At 62.7% G+C, this 19,729-nt stretch overlaps 1 protein-coding gene across 1 annotated transcript; it reads left to right on the top strand.

The window, feature by feature from the left end:
* Window positions 1-92: 92 nt before the first annotated feature.
* On the top strand, window positions 93-19,637 carry DCAF11 (DDB1 and CUL4 associated factor 11). Its single transcript, XM_069774333.1, has 14 exons — window positions 93-127; window positions 382-603; window positions 2,660-2,757; window positions 2,843-2,967; window positions 6,457-6,521; window positions 6,620-6,720; window positions 6,798-6,947; window positions 8,140-8,194; window positions 9,381-9,507; window positions 11,061-11,246; window positions 12,588-12,741; window positions 16,529-16,681; window positions 17,711-17,817; window positions 19,506-19,637. The coding sequence occupies exons 2-14, from the start codon at window positions 416-418 to the stop codon at window positions 19,602-19,604; spliced, it is 1,608 nt and encodes a 535-aa protein (XP_069630434.1). The 5' UTR covers window positions 93-127; window positions 382-415; the 3' UTR covers window positions 19,605-19,637.
* The last annotated feature ends 92 nt before the right edge of the window (window positions 19,638-19,729 follow it).

The raw sequence follows: 19,729 nt of genomic DNA, 5'->3' as shown, positions 1-19,729 counted from the left end.
GTCTTGCCCACGTGACGGGGCGTCGTCCAATCCGCGCTGGCCGCGCCCTGTTGCCCCACCCCCCCTCCCTAAGCCCCGCCCCTTCCGGCCTCGCGGCGGGACGTAAACAAGCGGCGGCGGACGGAGGGTGGGGGGAGGGGAGAGAGTTGGGGGGGGGAGGGGGGACAAAAGGGGGAGGGGGAGGGGTGGGGGGAGGGGTGGGCGTCACCTGATTGGTCAGCGCCGGGGGGGGGGGGGTAAGGAGGGGGGATCCTGATTGGTGGGGGGGGGGGGCGGCAACTCTGATTGGCTGAAACGGGTTTTTGGGGGGGGGAGGGGCGGTCGCCATGGCAACGTGGGGGGAGGGTCCCTGACGCCCCTCCCCCCTCCCCCTCCCCCCAGGTTTTGTTTTGGTTTTTTTCTTTTTTTTTTTTTAATGGGATCCCACAGCAGCGCGGGGGGGGGGAGGGGCGGGCGGCCCCTCCCCCCGCCTCGGGGGGACCCCGGGGGGGCCGAGGAAGAAGAGGAAGAAGAAGAGGAAGAGGAAGAAGAGGAAGAGGAAGAGGAAGAGGAAGAGGAAGAGGACGTCGACCTGGCGCAGGTCCTGGCCTTCCTCCTGCGCAGGTAACGGGGGGGGAGGGGCGGGTTATGGGGCGCCCTATAGGGGCTATGGGGTCCCCTATGGGGGTTATGGGGCGCCCTATAGGGGTTATGGGGCGACATATAGGGGCTATGGGGTCCCCTATGGGGGTTATGGGGTCCCCTATAGGGGTTATGGGGTCCCCTATAGGGGCTATGGGGTCCCCTATGGGGGTTATGGGGCGCCCTATAGGGGCTATGGGGCGCCCTATAGCAGTGGGAGCCCTATGGGGTCCCCTATAGGGGTTATGGGGTGCCCTATAGGGGTTATGGGGCGACATATAGGGGTTATGGGGCGCCCTATAGGGGGTTATGGGGCGCCCTATAGCAGTGGGAGCCCTATGGGGTGCCCTATAGGGGTGTTGGGGTGCGCTACGGGGTGTCGGGGTGTCCTATGGGGCGACTTATGGGGCGTTGGGGTCCCCTATGGGGGTTATGGGGTGCCCTGTAGGGGTGTTGGGGTGTCCTATGGGGCGACTTATGGGGCACTGGGGTGCGCTATGGGGCGACTTATGGGGTGTTGGGGTCCCCTATGGGGGGTTATGGGGCGCCCTATAGCAGTGGGAGCCCTATGGGGTGCCCTATAGGGGTGTCAGGGTGTCCTATGGGGTGACTTATGGGGTGTTGGGGTCCCCTATAGGGGTTATGGGGCGCCCTACAGAGTTATGGGGTGCGCTATGGGGCGACTTATGGGGCGCTGGGGTGCCCTATAGGGGGTTATGGGGTGCCCTATAGGGTGACTTATGGAGTGATGGGGTTCCCTATGGGGTGTTGGGGTGCGCTATGGGGCGACTTATGGGGCACTGGTGTGCCCTATAGGGGTTATGGGGTGCCCTATAGCAGTGGGAGCCCTATGGGGTGCCCTATAGGGGTTATGGGGTGCCCTATGGGGTTATGGGGTGCGCTATGGGGCGACTTATGGGGTGCTGGGGTGCCCTATAGGGGGTTATGGGGTGCCCTATAGGGTGACTTATGGGGTGTTGGGGTGCTGCAGGGGGTTATGGGGTGCCCTATAGGGTGACTTATGGGGTGATGGGGTTCCCTATGGGGTGTTGGGGTGCGCTATGGGGCGACTTATGGGGCACTGGTGTGCCCTATAGGGGTTATGGGGCGCCCTATAGCAGTGGGAGCCCTATGGGGTGCCCTATAGGGGTTATGGGGTGCCCTATAGGGGTGTTGGGGTGCGCTATGGGGCGACTTATGGGGCACTGGGATGCGCTGTGGGGCACTGGGGTGCGCTATGGGGTGACTTATGGGGTGCTGGGGTCCCCTATGGGGGGTTATGGGGCACCCTATAGCAAGGGGTGCCCTATGGGGTGCTGGGTGCACTATGGGGCAACTTATGGGGCACTGGGGTGGTGCAGGGGGTTATGGGGTGCCCTATAGGGGTGCTGGGGTGCGCTATAGGGTGACTTATGGGGCACTGGGGTGCTCTATGGGGTATTGGGGTGCGCTATGGGGCGGCTTATGGGGCGCTGGGGTCCCCTATGGGGCACTGGGGTGTGCTATGGGGTGACTTATGGGGCGCTGGGGTGCTGCAGGGGGTTATGGGGTGCCCTATAGGGTGACTTATGGGGTGATGAGGTGCCCTATGGGGTGTTGGGGTGCGCTATGGGGCAGCTTATGGGGCACTGGGGTCCCCTATGGGTCTATGGGGTGCGCTGTGGGGCAGCTTATGGGGTGCCGGGGCGCCCTATGGGGCTGTGGGGTGCGCTATGGGGTGACTTATGGGGCACGGGGGTGCTGCAGGGGGTTATGGGGTGCCCTATGGGGTTATGGGGCGCGCTATGGGGCGACTTATGGGGTGTTGGGGTGCCCTATAGGGGGTTATGGGGCGCGCTATGGGGCAGTGGGTTGCGCTATGGGGCGACTTATGGGGCGCCCTATAGCAGTAGGCGCCCTATGGGGTGCCCTATAGCGGAAGGGGGTGCCCTATGGGGCGGCTTACGGGTCACCCTCGAGCGCTATGGGGTGCCCCATAGATCCCGCCCCGCCCCAGCCCCACCCTGAAGGGCGCCCCCTACTGGTCCCGCCCCTCCAGGAGCCAGGCGGGGCCGGCGCGGGGGAGGGGCCAAGATCCCCCCGACTCCGACGAGGAACCCTGGGATGGGGGAGGGGACGAGGCGGACCCCCCCCCAGGTAGGTGGGGGGAGGGGCTTGGGGGGCAGGGGACCCCGCCCCCAACGGAGCACGTGACACACCCACACCCCCTCCCCAATTTAAGCCCCGCCTCCCCCCGACACCCGGATCCTGGACGGCCACGAATTGAAATCGCAGCTGGAATTGGCCGTGGGGCGGGGAGGAGGGGTCGGCCCCACGGAGGAGAACTTGCCCCGCCTCCTCCGCCAGGTGTGGGGCAGGTTGTGGGGCTGGGACGGGGGGTCTATGGGGCTGGGACAGGGGTTCTGTGGGGCTGGGAGGGGGTTCTGTGGGGCTGGGATGGGAATTCTATGGGGCTGGGAGGGGATTCTATGGGGCTGGGAGGGGATTCTATGGGGCTGGGATGGGGATTCTATGGGGCTGGGAGGGATTCTGTGGGGCTGGGAGGGGATTCTATGGGGCTGGGAGGGGATTCTATGGGGCTGGGAGGGGACTCTATGGGGCTGGGATGGATTCTATGGGGCTGGGAGGGGATTCTATGGGGCTGGGAGGGATTCTATGGGGCTGGGAGGGGACTCTATGGGGCTGGGAGGGGACTCTATGGGGCTGGGATGGGGATTCTATGGGGCTGGGAGGGGATTCTATGGGGCTGGGAGGGGACTCTATGGGGCTGGGAGGGATTTTATGGGGCTGGGAGGGGATTCTATGGGGCTGGGAGGGATTCTGTGGGGCTGGGAGGGGACTCTATGGGGCTGGGATGGATTCTATGGGGCTGGGATGGGGATTCTATGGGGCTGGGAGGGGACTCTATGGGGCTGGGAGGGATTCTATGGGGCTGGGAGGGGACTCTATGGGGCTGGGATGGATTCTATGGGGCTGGGAGGGGACTCTATGGGGCTGGGAGGGATTCTGTGGGGCTGGGAGGGGATTCTATGGGGCTGGGAGGGGACTCTATGGGGCTGGGATGGGGACTCTATGGGGCTGGGAGGGGACTCTATGGGGCTGGGAGGGGATTCTATGGGGCTGGGAGGGATTCTATGGGGCTGGGAGGGATTTTATGGGGCTGGGAGGGGATTCTATGGGGCTGGGAGGGATTTTATGGGGCTGGGAGGGGACTCTATGGGGCTGGGATGGGGATTCTATGGGGCTGGGAGGGGATTCTATGGGGCTGGGAGGGGACTCTATGGGGCTGGGATGGATTCTATGGGGCTGGGAGGGATTCTATGGGGCTGGGAGGGGACTCTATGGGGCTGGGAGGGATTCTATGGGGCTGGGAGGGGACTCTATGGGGCTGGGAGGGATTTTATGGGGCTGGGAGGGGATTCTATGGGGCTGGGAGGGATTCTATGGGGCTGGGATGGGGATTCTGTGGGGCTGGGAGGGGATTCTATGGGGCTGGGAGGGATTCTATGGGGCTGGGAGGGGACTCTATGGGGCTGGGATGGATTCTATGGGGCTGGGAGGGGATTCTATGGGGCTGGGAGGGATTCTATGGGGCTGGGAGGGGACTCTATGGGGCTGGGATGGGGATTCTATGGGGCTGGGAGGGGATTCTATGGGGCTGGGAGGGGATTCTGTGGGGCTGGGAGGGATTCTATGGGGCTGGGAGGGATTTTATGGGGCTGGGAGGGGATTCTATGGGGCTGGGAGGGATTTTATGGGGCTGGGAGGGGACTCTATGGGGCTGGGATGGGGATTCTATGGGGCTGGGAGGGGATTCTGTGGGGCTGGGAGGGGACTCTATGGGGCTGGGATGGATTCTATGGGGCTGGGAGGGGACTCTATGGGGCTGGGATGGGGATTCTATGGGGCTGGGAGGGGACTCTATGGGGCTGGGATGGATTCTATGGGGCTGGGAGGGGATTCTATGGGGCTGGGAGGGATTCTATGGGGCTGGGAGGGGACTCTATGGGGCTGGGATGGATTCTATGGGGCTGGGAGGGGATTCTATGGGGCTGGGAGGGATTCTATGGGGCTGGGAGGGGACTCTATGGGGCTGGGAGGGATTCTATGGGGCTGGGAGGGGACTCTATGGGGCTGGGAGGGATTTTATGGGGCTGGGAGGGGATTCTATGGGGCTGGGAGGGATTCTATGGGGCTGGGATGGGGATTCTGTGGGGCTGGGAGGGGACTCTATGGGGCTGGGAGGGGACTCTATGGGGCTGGGATGGATTTTGTGGGTCTGGGAGGGATTCTGTGGGGCTGGGAGGGGATTCTATGGGGCTGGGAGGGATTCTATGGGGCTGGGAGGGGATTCTGTGGGGCTGGGGTGGATGCTATGGGGCTGGGATGGGGATTCTGTGGGACTGGGGGTGTTACTATGGGTCTAAGGGAGTTTCTATGGGGCTGGGACAATTTCTATGGGTCTGAGGGTGTTGCTATGGGTCCAAGGTTGTTTCTATGGGTCTGGGGTTTTTTCTATGGGTCTGGGGGTGTTGCTGTGGGTCCAAGAGTGTTTCTGTGGGTCTGGAGGAGTTTCTATGGGTCTGAGGGTGTTTCTATGGGTCTGGGGGAGTTTCTATGGGTCCAAGGGTGTTTCTATGGGTCTGGGGGTTTTTCTATGGGTCCGGGGGTGTTTCTATTTGTCCAAGGGTGTTTCTATGGGTCTGGGTTTTTTTCTGTGGGTCTGGGGGTGTTGCTGTGGGTCTAAGGATATTTCTATGGGTCTGGGGGTGTTTCTATGGGTCTGGGGGAGTTTCTATGGGTCCGGGGGTGTTTCTATGGGTCTGGGGGAGTTTCTATGGGTCTGGGGGTGTTTCTATGGGTCTGGGGGGTTTCTATGGGTCTGGGGGAGTTTCTATGGGTCTGGGGGTTTTTCTATGGGTCTGGGCATGTTTCTATGGGTCTGGGGGGTTTCTATGGGTCTGGGGGAGTTTCTATGGGTCTGGGCATGTTTCTATGGGTCTGGGGGGTTTCTATGGGTCTGGGCATGTTTCTATGGGTCTGGGGGAGTTTGTATGGGTCTGGGAGAGTTTCTATGGGTCCAAGGGTGTTTCTATGGGTCCAAGGGTGTTTCTATGGGTCTGGGGGAGTTTCTATGGGTCCGGGGGTGTTTCTGTGGGTCCGGGGGTGTTTCTATGGGTCTGGGAGAGTTTCTATGGGTCTGGGGGGTTTCTATGGGTCCGGGGGTGTTTCTATGGGTCTAGGGGAGTTTCTATGGGTCTGGGGGTTTTCCTATGGGTCCGGGGGTGTTTCTATGGGTCTGGGTTTTTTTCTGTGGGTCTGGGGGTGTTGCTGTGGGTCTAAGGGTATTTCTATGGGTCTGGGGGAGTTTCTATGGGTCTGGGGGTGTTTCTATGGGTCTGGGGGAGTTTCTATGGGTCTGGGCATGTTTCTATGGGTCTGGGGGGTTTCTATGGGTCTGGGGGAGTTTCTATGGGTCTGGGGGTGTTTCTATGGGTCTGGGGGTTTTCCTATGGGTCCGGGGGTGTTTCTATGGGTCTGGGGGAGTTTCTATGGGTCTGGGGGTGTTTCTATGGGTCTGGGGGTTTTTCTATGGGTCCGGGGGTGTTTCTATGGGTCCAAGGGTGTTTCTATGGGTCTGGGGGAGTTTCTATGGGTCTGGGGGTGTTTCTATGGGTCTGGGGGTTTTTCTATGGGTCTGGGGGTGTTTCTATGGGTCTGGGGGAGTTTCTATGGGTCCAAGGGTGTTTCTATGGGTCTGGGGGTTTTTCTATGGGTCCGGGGGTGTTTCTATGGGTCCAAACTAATTCTCCGGGTCCCCCCTCGCCCCCCCAGCGCGAGTGGGGCCGGTGCCGCAACGGCAGCTTCTCCCCGGGCGAGAAATCCCGCCTGGGCTCCCAGTAAGTGCCGAAAATGGGAAAATCCTGGGGGGTGGGGGAGAGGGCGGGGCGCCTCGCCGCCTCCTTTGACCCCGCCCCTTCTCCGCCCCCCCCCCGAGTTTCCTCCCCAATCACGTGACCTTCGCCGACGCCTACCCCCAAAAAGCGTTCTGCGGGCTCTTCTCCGACGACGGCTCCCTCTTCGTCTCCGCCTGCCAAGGTACTTGGGGGGACCCCCAGATCGCTGGGGGCGGGGGGAGGCCACGCCCCTCCCCTCTGACTCCTCCCCCTCCCCAGACCACACCCTGCGGCTCTACGAGTGCCGGGGGGGGGAGGGGCTGCGCCTCTTCCGAGCCGCCCGGGGCCGCGACGTCGGCTGGAGCATCCTCGACGTCGTCTTCACCCCCGACGCCGCCCACTGCCTCTACTCCAGCTGGTCCGACTACGGTGAGGGGCGGGGCCGGGGCGGGGCCTGGGGCGGGGCCACGCCGCGAGGGCGGAGTCTGAGGGGGGCCAGGGCGGAGCGTGACCCCTCCCACTGCCTTTCTCGGGCAGCGGGGAACGGGTCGGGAGGGGTGGATTAAGGGCTGGGGGCGTGGCCTGGGGGGGCTGGGGGCGTGGTCAGACGCCGGGGGGCGTGGCCACGCCAGGGGGGTGGAGTCTGAGGGGGTGGGGCGGAGCTTGACCCCTCCCCGGTGCCTTTATTGCAGCAGGTCTGGCAGCGGGGAATGGGCCGGGGGGCGTGGCTTATGGCCTAGGGGCGTGGCCAGGCCCGAGGGGGTGTGGTCACGCCGGGGGGGTGGAGTCTGAGGGGGTGGGGCGGAGCTTGACCCCTCCCCGGTGCCTTTATTGCAGCAGGTCTGGCAGCGGGGAATGGGCCGGGGGGCGTGGCTTATGGCCTAGGGGCGTGGCCAAGCCCGAGGGGGTGTGGTCACGCCATAGGGGTGGAGTCTGAGGGGGTGGGGCGGAGCTTGACCCCTCCCCAGTGCCTTTATTGCAGCAGGTCTGGCAGCGGGGAATGGGCCGGGGGCGTGGCTTAGAGCCTAGGGGCGTGGCTTGTGGCCTAGGGGCGTGGCCAGGCCCGAGGGGGTGTGGTCACGCCATAGGGGTGGAGCCTAAGGGGGGTGGGGCGGAGCTTGACCCCTCCCCGGTGCCTTTATTGCAGCAGGTCTGGCAGCGGGGAATGGGCCGGGGGCGTGGCTTAGAGCCTAGGGGCGTGGCTTGGGGTATGGGGGCGTGACCAGATGCTCGGAGGTGTGGTCACGCCATGGGGGTGGAGTCTGAGGGGGCTGGGGCGGAACTTGGCCCCTCCCATTGCTTTTATTGCAGCGGGTCTGGCAGCAGGGAAGGGGTTGGGGGCGTGGCTTAGGGCCTAGGGGCGTGTCCAGACCTGAGGGGGCGTGGTCACGCCATGGGGTGGAGCCTAAAGGGGTGGGGCGGAGCCTGACCCTCCCCCAGTGCCTCTATTCCAACTGGGGGGGCGTGGCTTAGAGACCAGGGGTGTGGTTTGGGATATGTGGGCGTGGCCTCTTGTGGGCGTGACTTGAATAAAAGGGGTGGAGCTTGCGCGGGTGGGGCGTGGCTTAAGATGGGCGTGGCCTAACGAGGACACGCCCTCTCTTTTCCCGGCCCCGCCCAGTCCACGTGTACGACATCTACGGGGACGGGGACAACCACACGGCCCTCGACCTGCGGTGGGTGTGGGGCGGGGGGCGGGGCCACGGCGGAGCTATGGGGCGGGGGGGCGGGGCCATTGGGGAGCTATGGGGCGGGGGGGCGGGGCCATTGGGGAGCTATGGGGCAGGCTGTGGGGCAGGGGGCACGGTCGTTGGAGATCTATGGGGCAGGTTGTGGCATCTATGGGGCAGGTTATGGGGCCTATGGGGCAGGAGGGCGGGGCCGTTGGAGATCTATGGGGCAGGTTGGGGGTCTATGGGGCAGGTTGAGGGTCTATGGGGCAGGTTGGGGGTCTGTAGAGATCTATGGGGCAGGTTCTGGTCTCTATGGGGCAGGTTGGGGGTCTGTAGAGATCTATGGGGCAGGTTCTGGTCTCTATGGGGCAGGTTATGGGGTCTGTGGGGATCTATGGGGCAGGTTCTGCTGTCTATGGGGCAGGCTGTGGGGCCTATGGGGCAGGAGGGTGGGGCCGTTGGAGATCTATGGGGCAGGTTGAGGGTCTATGGGGCAGGTTGAGGGTCTATGGGGCAGGTTGGGGGTCTGTAGAGATCTATGGGGCAGGTTCTGGTCTCTATGGGGCAGGTTATGGGGCCTGTGGGGCAGGAGGGCGGGGTCATTGGAGATCTATGGGGCAGGTTGGGGGTCTATGGGGCAGGTTGAGGGTCTATGGGGCAGGTTGGGGGTCTGTAGAGATCTATGGGGCAGGTTCTGGTCTCTATGGGGCAGGTTGGGGGTCTGTGGGGCGGGTTATGGGGCCTATGGGGCAGGTTGGGGGTCTGTAGAGATCTATGGGGCAGGTTCTGGTCTCTATGGGGCAGGTTGGGGGTCTGTAGAGATCTATGGGGCAGGTTCTGGTCTCTATGGGGCAGGTTATGGGGTCTGTGGGGATCTATGGGGCAGGTTCTGCTGTCTATGGGGCAGGCTGTGGGGCCTATGGGGCAGGAGGGCGGGGTCATTAGAGATCTATGGGGCAGGCTATGGGGTCTGTGGGGCAGGTTGGGGGTCTGTGGGGGTCTATGGGGCAGATTCTGCTGTCTATGGGGCAGGCTGTGGGGCCTATGGGGCAGGAGGGCGGGGCCGTTGGAGATCTATGGGGCAGGCTATGGGGCCGATGGGTCAGGTTGGAGGAGATGTGGGTCCTCGCCGTGGGTCCCAGCCCCACGGTGCCCCGCCCCTTTTCCCCATCCCCCCCCCCCTCCCCAGGCCGGAGGAACGTCGCTTCGCCGTCTTCTCATTGGCCGTGGGGCCGGATGGGCGGGAGGTGGTGGGCGGAGCCAACGACGGCTGCCTCTACATCTACGACCGGGAGGTCCAACGCCGCGTCCTACGGGTCAGCCCCACGGCGGGGGCGGGGCGGGGCGGGCCACACCCCTCCCCGTGGGGTTTTGGGGGGGGGGTGGGGTCATGTGGGGCGGCCCCATAGATGGTTGGGGGGGTGGGGTTGGGTCTGGGGAGGGGGGTCAGGGGCGCGCTGTGGGGCTGAAGGTGACGCTATGGGGCTGAAGACCACCCCATGGGGGTCAACACCCCGCTATGGGTCTCGAGACCCTTCTGTGGGGCTGAAGGCCACGCTATGGGGCTCAAGACCCCGCTATGGGGCTCAAGACCCCGCTATGGGGCTCAAGACCCCGCTATGGGGCTGAAGGACACCCTATGGGGCTCAAGACCACCCTGTGGGTCTCAGGACCCCGCTATGGGGCTGAAGCCCCTGCTATGGGTCTCAAGAGCCCGCTATGGGGCTCAAGACCACCCTATGGGTCTCAAGACCCTACTATGGGTCTCAAGACCCCGCTATGGGGCTGAAGACCACCCTATGGGGCTCAAGGCCACGCTATGGGGCTCAAGACCCTACTATGGGTCTCAAGACCCTGCTATGGGGCTGAAGACCACCCTATGGGTCTCAAGACCCTGCTATGGGGCTCAAGGCCCCGCTATGGGGCTGAAGGACATGCTGTGGGTCTCAAGACCCCGCTATGGGGCTCAAGGCCACGCTATGGGGCTCAAGACCCTACTATGGGTCTCAAGACCCTGCTATGGGGCTCAAGGCCCCGCTATGGTGCTGAAGGACATGCTGTGGGTCTCAAGACCCCGCTATGGGTCTCAAGACCCCGCTATGGGGCTGAAGCCCCCGCTATGGGTCTCAAGCCCCGCAATGGGGCTCAAGACCATCCTATGGGGTTCAAGGCCCCACTATGGGGCTGAAGGACACCCTATGGGTCTCAGGACCCCGCTATGGGTCTCAAGTCCCGCTATGGGGCTGAAGACCACCCTATGGGTCTCAAGACCACCCTATGGGGCTCAAGGCCACGCTATGGGGCTCAAGACCCTACTATGGGTCTCAAGACCCCGCTATGGGGCTGAAGACCACCCTATGGGTCTCAAGACCCCGCTATGGGGCTCAAGGCCCCGCTATGGGGCTGAAGGACATGCTGTGGGTCTCAAGACCCCGCTATGGGGCTCAAGGCCACGCTATGGGTCTCAAGACCCTACTATGGGTCTCAAGACCCTGCTATGGGGCTCAAGGCCCCGCTGTGGGGCTGAAGGACATGCTGTGGGTCTCAAGACCCCGCTATGGGGCTCAAGACCCCGCTATGGGTCTCAAGACCCCGCTATGGGGCTGAAGCCCCCGCTATGGGTCTCAAGACCACCCTATGGGTCTCAAGCCCCCGCTATGGGTCTGAAGCCCCGCCCCCAGGTTCCGACACCACCCTCCGCCCCCCAACTCCACCCCCCCCGGCCCCTCCCTCCCCGACCATCTCCCCCCCTCCCTGGGCCGCCCTCGACCCTCGCTCCTCCTTTGACCCCGCCCTTCCCTTGCCCCCACCCCCTGCCTCGACCCCGCCCTTCCCCTGACCCCGCCCCCTCCCTCGGCCCCGCCCCCAGGTGGAGGCCCACGAGGACGACGTCAACGCGGTGGCGCTGGGGGACGCGGGGGGGCAGCTCCTGCTGTCGGGGGGCGACGACGGCGTCTGCCGGGCGTGGGACCGCCGGTGCCTGGGGGAGGGGCGGCCACGCCCCGTCGGCCTCTTGGCCGGCCACCGCGACGGCATCACCTTCCTCCACCCCCGGGTGGGTGGGGCTTGGGGGGCTTGGGCGGGGACTGGGGGGGGAGTGGGGAGGGGCCGGGGTCAAGTGGGAGGGAGGGGGAAGGGGCTGGGGTCAACTGGGGGGAGCTGGGGTCAACTGGGAGGGACTGGGGTCAACTGGGAGGGAGTGAGAAGGGTCTGGGGTCAACTGGGGGGAGCTGGGGTCAACTGGGAGGGAGCTGGGGTCAACTGGGAGGGAGTGGGAAGGGTCTGGGGTCAACTGGGAGGGAGTGGGAAGGGGCTGGGGTCAACTGGGAGGGAGTGGGAAGGGGCTGGGGTCAACTGGGAGGGAGCTGGGGTCAACTGGGAGGGAGTGGGAAGGGGCTGGGGTCAACTGGGAGGGAGCTGGGGTCAACTGGGAGGGAGTGGGAAGGGGTTGGGGTCAACTGGGAGGGAGTGGGAAGGGGCTGGGGTCAACTGGGAGGGAGCTGGGGTCAACTGGGAGGGAGTGGGAAGGGGCTGGGGTCAACTGGGAGGGAGCTGGGGTCAACTGGGAGGGAGTGGGAAGGGGCTGGGGTCAACTGGGAGGGAGTGGGAAGGGGCTGGGGTCAACTGGGAGGGAGCTGGGGTCAACTGGGAGGGAGTGGGAAGGGTCTGGGGTCAACTGGGAGGGAACTGGGGTCAACTGGGAGGGAGTGGGAAGGGTCTGGGGTCAACTGGGAGGGAGTGGGAAGGGTCTGGGGTCAACTGGGAGGGAACTGGGGTCAACTGGGAGGGAGTGGGAAGGGGCTGGGGTCAAGTGGGAGGGAGGGGGAAGGGTCTGGGGTCAACTGGGGGGAGCTGGGGCCAACTGGGAGGGAGCTGGGGTCAACTGGGAGGGAGTGGGAGGGAGTGGGAAGGGTCTGGGGTCAACTGGGAGGGAACTGGGGTCAACTGGGAAGGAGTGGGAAGGGGCTGGGGTCAACTGGGAGGGAGCTGGGGTCAACTGGGAAGGAGTGGGGAGGGGCTGGGGTCAACTGGGAGGGAGTGGGAGGGAATGGGAGGGGAGTGGGAAGGGTCTGGGGTGAACTGGGAGGGAGCTGGGGTCAACTGGGAAGAGTCTGGGGTCAACTGGGATGACCTTACGGTGCAACTGGTCAAACTGGGATGCTCTCCAGAAGCCCTGGAGATGCTGTGGGCGGTACTGGGAGCACTGGGAAGGGTCTGTGGGTCAACTGGGGTCAACTGGGATGGCCTTATGGTGCAACTGGTCAAACTGGGAAACCCCCCCAAATCCCCGAAGACGCCATTGGCGGCACCGGGAGAGCCTCAAGTCCCGAACCGCCGAGCAGCCCCGCCCCCTTGACCCCGTGACCTTGACCCCGCCCCCTTTTGACCTTTTTAGGGCGACGGGCGTTACCTGGTCTCCAACTCCAAAGACCAAACGGCCAAACTTTGGGATTTGCGCCGCCCCGCCGGCCCCGGCGGATTGGCCGCCGCCCGCCGCGCCGTCGCCCGGCAAAGCTGGGACTATCGTTGGCAGCGGGCGCCGAGGCGGGGTAAGGGGGCGGGGCCGCGGATTAATTAAGCCACCCTGCCCTTAATTAGGTCGTGAAGTAGGCGGCGGGCGAAGGGGAGCGAAGGTGCCGGGGGGGGGGGGGGGCGAGGGCATCCTAGGGGGGTAATTAAGCGCCCCGGGGTAATTAGAGACACGGTTGGGGTAATTAGGACCACCCTGGGTTAATTAGGCGCGCCCTGGGTTAATTAGACCCAACCCGGGGTAATTAGACCCGTCGTTGGGGTAATTAACCCAATCCTTGGGGTAATTACACCCAACGTTGGGGTACTTAGACCCAGCCTTGGGGTAGTTAGACCCATGTTGTGTTAATTAGCCCCACCTCGGGTTAATTAGCCCCACCTCGGGTTAATTAGACCCACCCCAGGTTAATTAGACCCATCCTTGTGGTAATTAAGCCCAACCTTGGGGTAATTAGGCCAATCCTTGGGGTAATTAGGCCCGACCTTGGGGTAGTTAGACCCAACCTTGGGGTAGTTAGACCCACATCGTGTTAATTAGCCCCACCCCGGGTTAATTAGACCCGCCCTGGGTTAATTAGACCCAACCCAGGGTAATTAAGCCCAACCCTGGGGTAATTAGGCCCATCCTTGGGGTAATTAGGCCCAACCTTGGGGTACTTAGAGCCAGCCTTGGGGTAGTTAGACCCATGTTGTGTTAATTAGCCCCACCTCGGGTTAATTAGACTCACTCCGGGTTAATTAGACCCACCCCAGGTTAATTAGACCCATCCTTGTGGTAATTAAGCCCAACCTTGGGGTAATTAGGCCCATCCTTGGGGTAGTTAGACCCAACCTTGGGGTAGTTAAACCCACATCGTGTTAATTAGCCCCACCCCGGGTTAATTAGTCGTGCCCTGGGTTAATTAGACCCAATCCAGGGTAATTAGACCCATCGTTGGGGTAATTAACCCAATCCTTGGGGTAATTACACCCAACGTTGGGGTACTTAGACCCAGCCTTGGGGTAGTTAGACCCATGTTGTGTTAATTAGCCCCACCTCGGGTTAATTAGCCCCACCTCGGGTTAATTAGACCCATCCTTGGAGTAATTAAGCCCAACCTTGGGGTAATTAGGCCCATCCTTGGGGTAATTAGGCCCGACCTTGGGGTAGTTAGACCCAACCTTGGGGTAGTTAGACCCACATCGTGTTAATTAGCCCCACCCCGGGTTAATTAGACCCGCCCTGGGTTAATTAGACCCAACCCAGAGTAATTAAGCCCAACCCTGGGGTAATTAGGCCCATCCTTGGGGTAATTAGGCCCAACCTTGGGGTACTTAGAGCCAGCCTTGGGGTAGTTAGACCCATGTTGTGTTAATTAGCCCCACCTCGGGTTAATTAGAGCCACCACAGGTTAATTAGTCCCATCCTTGGGGTAATTAAGCCCAACCTTGGGGAAATTAGGCCCAACCTTGGGGTAATTAGGCCCATCCTTGGGGTAATTAACCCCATCCTTGGGGTAATTATGCCCGACCTTGGGGTAGTTAGACCCAACCTTGGGGTAGTTAAACCCACATCGTGTTAATTAGCCCCACCCTGGGTTAATTAGTCGTGCCCTGGGTTAATTAGACCCAACCCAGGGTAATTAGACCCATCGTTGGGGTAATTAACCCAATCCTTGGGGTAATTACACCCAACGTTGGGGTACTTAGACCCAGCCTTGGGGTAGTTAGACCCATGTTGTGTTAATTAGCCCCACCTCGGGTTAATTAGCCCCACCTCGGGTTAATTAGTCCCATCCTTGGAGTTATTAAGCCCAACCTTGGGGTAATTAGGCCCATCCTTGGGGTAATTAGGCCCGACCTTGGGGTAGTTAGACCCAACCTTGGGGTAGTTAGACCCACATCGTGTTAATTAGCCCCACCCCGGGTTAATTAGACCCGCCCTGGGTTAATTAGACCCAACCCAGGGTAATTAAGCCCAACCCTGGGGTAATTAGGCCCATCCTTGGGGTAATTAGGCCCAACCTTGGGGTACTTAGAGCCAGCCTTGGGGTAGTTAGACCCATGTTGTGTTAATTAGCCCCACCTCGGGTTAATTAGAGCCACCACAGGTTAATTAGTCCCATCCTTGGGGTAATTAAGCCCAACCTTGGGGAAATTAGGCCCAACCTTGGGGTAATTAGGCCCATCCTTGGGGTAATTAACCCCATCCTTGGGGTAATTATGCCCGACCTTGGGGTAGTTAGACCCAACCTTGGGGTAGTTAAACCCACATCGTGTTAATTAGCCCCACCCTGGGTTAATTAGTCATGCCCTGGGTTAATTAGACCCAACCCGGGGTAATTAGACCCGTCGTTGGGGTAATTAACCCAATCCTTGGGGTAATTACACCCAACGTTGGGGTACTTAGACCCAGCCTTGGGGTAGTTAGACCCATGTTGTGTTAATTAGCCCCACCTCGGGTTAATTAGCCCCACCTCGGGTTAATTAGACCCATCCTTGGAGTAATTAGGCCCATCCTTGGGGTAATTAGGCCCGACCTTGGGGTAGTTAGACCCAACCTTGGGGTAGTTAGACCCACATCGTGTTAATTAGCCCCACCCCGGGTTAATTAGACCCGCCCTGGGTTAATTAGACCTAACCCAGGGTAATTAAGCCCAACCCTGGGGTAATTAGGCCCATCCTTGGGGTAATTAGGCCCAACCTTGGGGTACTTAGAGCCAGCCTTGGGGTAGTTAGACCCATGTTGTGTTAATTAGCCCCACCTCGGGTTAATTAGAGCCACCACAGGTTAATTAGTCCCATCCTTGGGGTAATTAAGCCCAACCTTGGGGAAATTAGGCCCAACCTTGGGGTAATTAGGCCCATCCTTGGGGTAATTAGGCCCAACCTTGGGGTACTTAGACCCAGCCTTGGGGTAGTTAGACCCATGTTGTGTTAATTAGCCCCACCTCGGGTTAATTAGACCCACCCCGGGTTAATTAGACCCACCCCAGGTTAATTAGACCCATCCTTGGGGTAATTAGGCCCATCCTTGGGGTAATTAGGCCTGACCTTGGGGTAGTTAAACCCACATTGTGTTAATTAGCCCCACCCCGGGTTAATTAGACCCATCCTTGGGGTAATTAAGCCCAACCTTGGGGTAGTTAGACCCACATCATGTTAATTAGGCCCACCTCTGGGCTAATTAGAGCTATTCTTGGGTTAATTAGACCTGTCCTTGGGGTAATTAGGCCCAACTTGGGTGTAATTAGACCCATGTCATGTTAATTACACCCACCCTGGGCTAATTAGACCCACCCTTGTGGTAATTAGCCCCACCCCAGGTTAATTACCCCCAGGCCTGTGTTAATTACCCCACCCCACGTTAATTACCCCACCCACGTTAATTAATTACCGCACCCCACGTTAATTACCCCGCCCCGCGTTAATTAACCCACTCCACGTTAATTAATTAACCCCACCCCGCGTTAATTACCCCGCCCCGCGTTAATTAACCCACTCCACGTTAATTAATTAACCCCACCCCGCGTTAATTACCCCGCCCCGCGTTAATTAACCCACTCCACGTTAATTAATTAACCCCACCCCGCGTTAATTACCCCGCCCCGCGTTAATTAATTACCCCCCCGCCCCACTTCCTGGTTGCCGTGGCAACGCGGCGGGGGCGTGTCCGCGGGCCGGTCGCCATGGCGACGGGGAAGGGGGCGTGGCCAGGTCTCCCGCTCTCCCCCGGTCGCTATGGAGACGGGGAGGGGGGGCGTGGCCGGGCTGCCCGCGCTTTCCCGGTCGCCATGGCGACGGTGGGCGTGTCCTCTCTCCCCCCAGCCCTGGCGACGGCGCCGTTGCCGGGCGACAGCTCGCTGATGACGTACCGGGGTCACGCGGTGCTGCACACGCTCCTGCGCTGCCGCCTGTCCCCGCCCCGCGGGGGGGGCGGGGCCTTCCTGGGGACGGGCTGCGCCTCGGGGGCGGTGCTGGGTGAGGGGCGGGGCCTGGGGCGGGGCTTCGGGGCCGCGGGCGCGCTTGGGGGAGCGGGGGCGTGGTTTGGGGGTGGGGGCGTGGTTTGGAGGGGAAAGGGCGTGGTTTGGGGTGGAGGGCGTGGTTTGGGGGTGGAGGGCGTGGTTTGGGGTGGAGGGCGTGGTTTGGGGTGGAGGGCGTGGTTTGGAGGGTGGGGGCGTGGTTTGGAGGGTGGAGGGCGTGGTTTGGGGTGGGGGCGTGGTTTGGAGGGGAAAGGGCGTGGTTTGGGGTGGGGCCGTGGTTTGGGGGTGGAGGGCGTGGTTTGGGGTGGAGGGCGTGGTTTGGAGGGTGGGGGCGTGGTTTGGAGGGTGGAGGGCGTGGTTTGGGGTGGAGGGCGTGGTTTGGAGGGTGGAGGGCGTGGTTTGGGGTGGCGGCGTGGTTTGGGGTGGGGGCGTGGTTTGGGGGTGGAGGGCGTGGTTTGGAGGGTTGGGGACGTGGTTTGGGGAGTGGGGGCGTGGTTTGGAGGGTGGAGGGCGTGGTTTGGGGAGTGGGGGCGTGGTTTGGAGGGTGGAGGGCGTGGTTTGGGGTAGAGGGCGTGGTGTAGCGGGTGGGGGCGTGGCTTGAAGGGTGGGGGCGTGGTTGGGGAAATGGGGCATGGCTTGGAGGGCGTGGCTTGGAGGGTGGGGGTATGGCTTGAAGGGGCAGGGCGGGGGTTAAAGTGGTGGGGGCGTGGCTTGAAGGCCGAGGGGCGTGGCTTCTTAGGGCGGCGGGCGGGGCTTGAGGGGTGACGGGCGGGGCTTAAAGGTAGTCCCGAAGTGGGGGGCGCCCAGTTTAAGGGCGAGGGGCGTGGCTTATAGCGGCGGGCGTGGCTTGGGTCGAAGGGGGCGTGGCCTCTGCCGAGCGGGCGTGGCCAGAGGGGTGGGTGTGGGGGGGGGGGTCACCCCTCCGGAGGGGGGCGGGGCGGGGTGTGTGTGTGTGTTTTTTTGGAGGAGGGAGGCGTGGCTGGGCGGCGGTGGGCGTGTCCTGACCGCGCCCCTCCCACCCCGCCAGTGTACGACGTGCTGACTGGCCGGGCGGTGCGGCGGTTGGCCAATCACGGGGCCTGCGTGCGCGACGTCTGCTGGCACCCCCACCAGGGGACGCTGGCCAGCGCCTCGGTGGGCGGGGCTCGAGGGGGCGGGGCCCGAGGGGGCGGGGCCCGAGGGGGCGGGGCTTGAGGGGGAAGGGGTGGGGCGCTGTGGGGCTGGAAGGGTTCGCTATGGGGCTGGAGGGGTTTTCTATGGGGCTGGGGGTTCGCTATGGGGCTGGAGGGGTTTTCTATGGGGCTGGGGGTTCGCTATGGGGCTGGAGGGGTTCGCTATGGGGCTGGGGGAGTTGCTGTGGGGCTGGAAGGGTTCGCTATGGGGCTGGGGGGGTCTCTATGGGGCTGGGGAGGGTCTCTATGGGGCTGGAGGGGTTTTCTATGGGGCTGGGGGTTCGCTATGGGGCTGGAGGGGTTCGCTATGGGGCTGGGTTAGTCCGCTATGGGGCTGGGGGAGTTGCTATGGGGCTGGAGGGGTTCGCTATGGGGCTGGGGAGGGTCTCTATGGGGCTGGGGGGTTTTCTGTGGGGCTGGGGGGTTCGCTATGGGGCTGGGAAGGGTCTCTATGGGGCTGGAGGGGTTTTCTATGGGGCTGGGGAGTTGCTATGGGGCTGGGGAGGGTCTCTATGGGGCTGGGGGGGGTTTCTATGGGGCTGGGGGAGTTGCTATGGGGCTGGAGGGGTTCGCTATGGGGCTGGAGGGGCTTGCTATGGGGCTGAGTCAGTATCTGTGCATCTGGGGGGGTTCGCTATGGGTCTGGCTTGGTCTCTATGGGGCTGGAGGGGTTTTCTATGGGGCTGGGGGGGTTTCTATGGGGCTGGAGGGGTTTGCTATGGGGCTGGGTTAGTCCGCTATGGGGCTGGGGGGGGTTCTATGGGGCTGGGGGGGTTCACTGTGGGGCTGGGTGAGTTCGCTATGGGGCTGGAAGGGTTCGCTATGGGGCTGGGGAGAGTCTCTGTGGGGCTGGAGGGGCTTGCTATGGGGCTGGCTCAGTGTCTATGGGGCTGGAGGGGTCACTATGGGGCTGGGGGATTTGTTATGGGGCTTGGGGGTTCGCTATGGGGCTGGGTGAATCGCTATGGGGCTGGAGGGGTTTTCTATGGGGCTGGAGGGGTCTGTATGGGTCTGGGGGTGTTCGCTATGGGTCTGGGGGGTCTCTATGGGTCTGGGGGTGTTCGCTATGGGGCTGGGGGGTCGCTATGGGGCTGGGGGGTCTCTGTGGGTCTGGGGGGTCTCTATGGGTCTGGGGGTGTTCGCTATGGGGCTGGGGGGTCTCTATGGGTCTGGGGGGGTCTCTGTGGGTCTGGGGGGTCTCTGTGGGTCTGGGGGTGTTCGCTATGGGGCTGGGGGGTCTCTATGGGGCTGGGGGGTCTCTATGGGTCTGGGGGGGTCTCTGTGGGTCTGGGGGTGTTCGCTGTGGGTCTGGGGGGTCTCTATGGGGCTGGGGGGTCTCTATGGGTCTGGGGGGGTCTCTGTGGGTCTGGGGGGTCTCTATGGGTCTGGGGGTGTTCGCTATGGGGCTGGGGGGTCTCTGTGGGTGTGGGGGGTCTCTATGGGTCTGGGGGTGTTCGCTATGGGGCTGGGGGGTCGCTATGGGGCTGGGGGGTCTCTATGGGTCTGGGGGTGTTCGCTGTGGGTCTGGGGGTCTCTATGGGTCTGGGGGTGTTCGCTATGGGGCTGGGGGGTCTCTATGGGTCTGGGGGGGTCTCTGTGGGTCTGGGGGTGTTCGCTGTGGGTCTGGCTGACCCCCCTCCCCCCCCGCAGTGGGACGGCACCATCCGCCTGTGGGATTACCAGGACCCCCAGGCCGAGGACGCGGGGGGGGACACGCGCCCCCCGACCCCCAGCCCCACGGAGCCGTAGCCCCACGGCGACGTCACCCGACCCCCCCCCCCCCCCCCCCAAAAAAAATAAACCCGCTGCGACCCCCAAGTACCGCCTGGGGGGGATTATTATGGGATGTATGTGGGGGGACGGGACACGCGGAC

The sequence above is a fragment of the Haliaeetus albicilla genome, chromosome 29 (assembly GCF_947461875.1).
Source record: "Haliaeetus albicilla chromosome 29, bHalAlb1.1, whole genome shotgun sequence".
In the NCBI taxonomy this organism is placed as follows: Eukaryota; Metazoa; Chordata; class Aves; order Accipitriformes; family Accipitridae; genus Haliaeetus; species Haliaeetus albicilla.
This window is presented reverse-complemented; position numbering and strand designations above follow the sequence as displayed.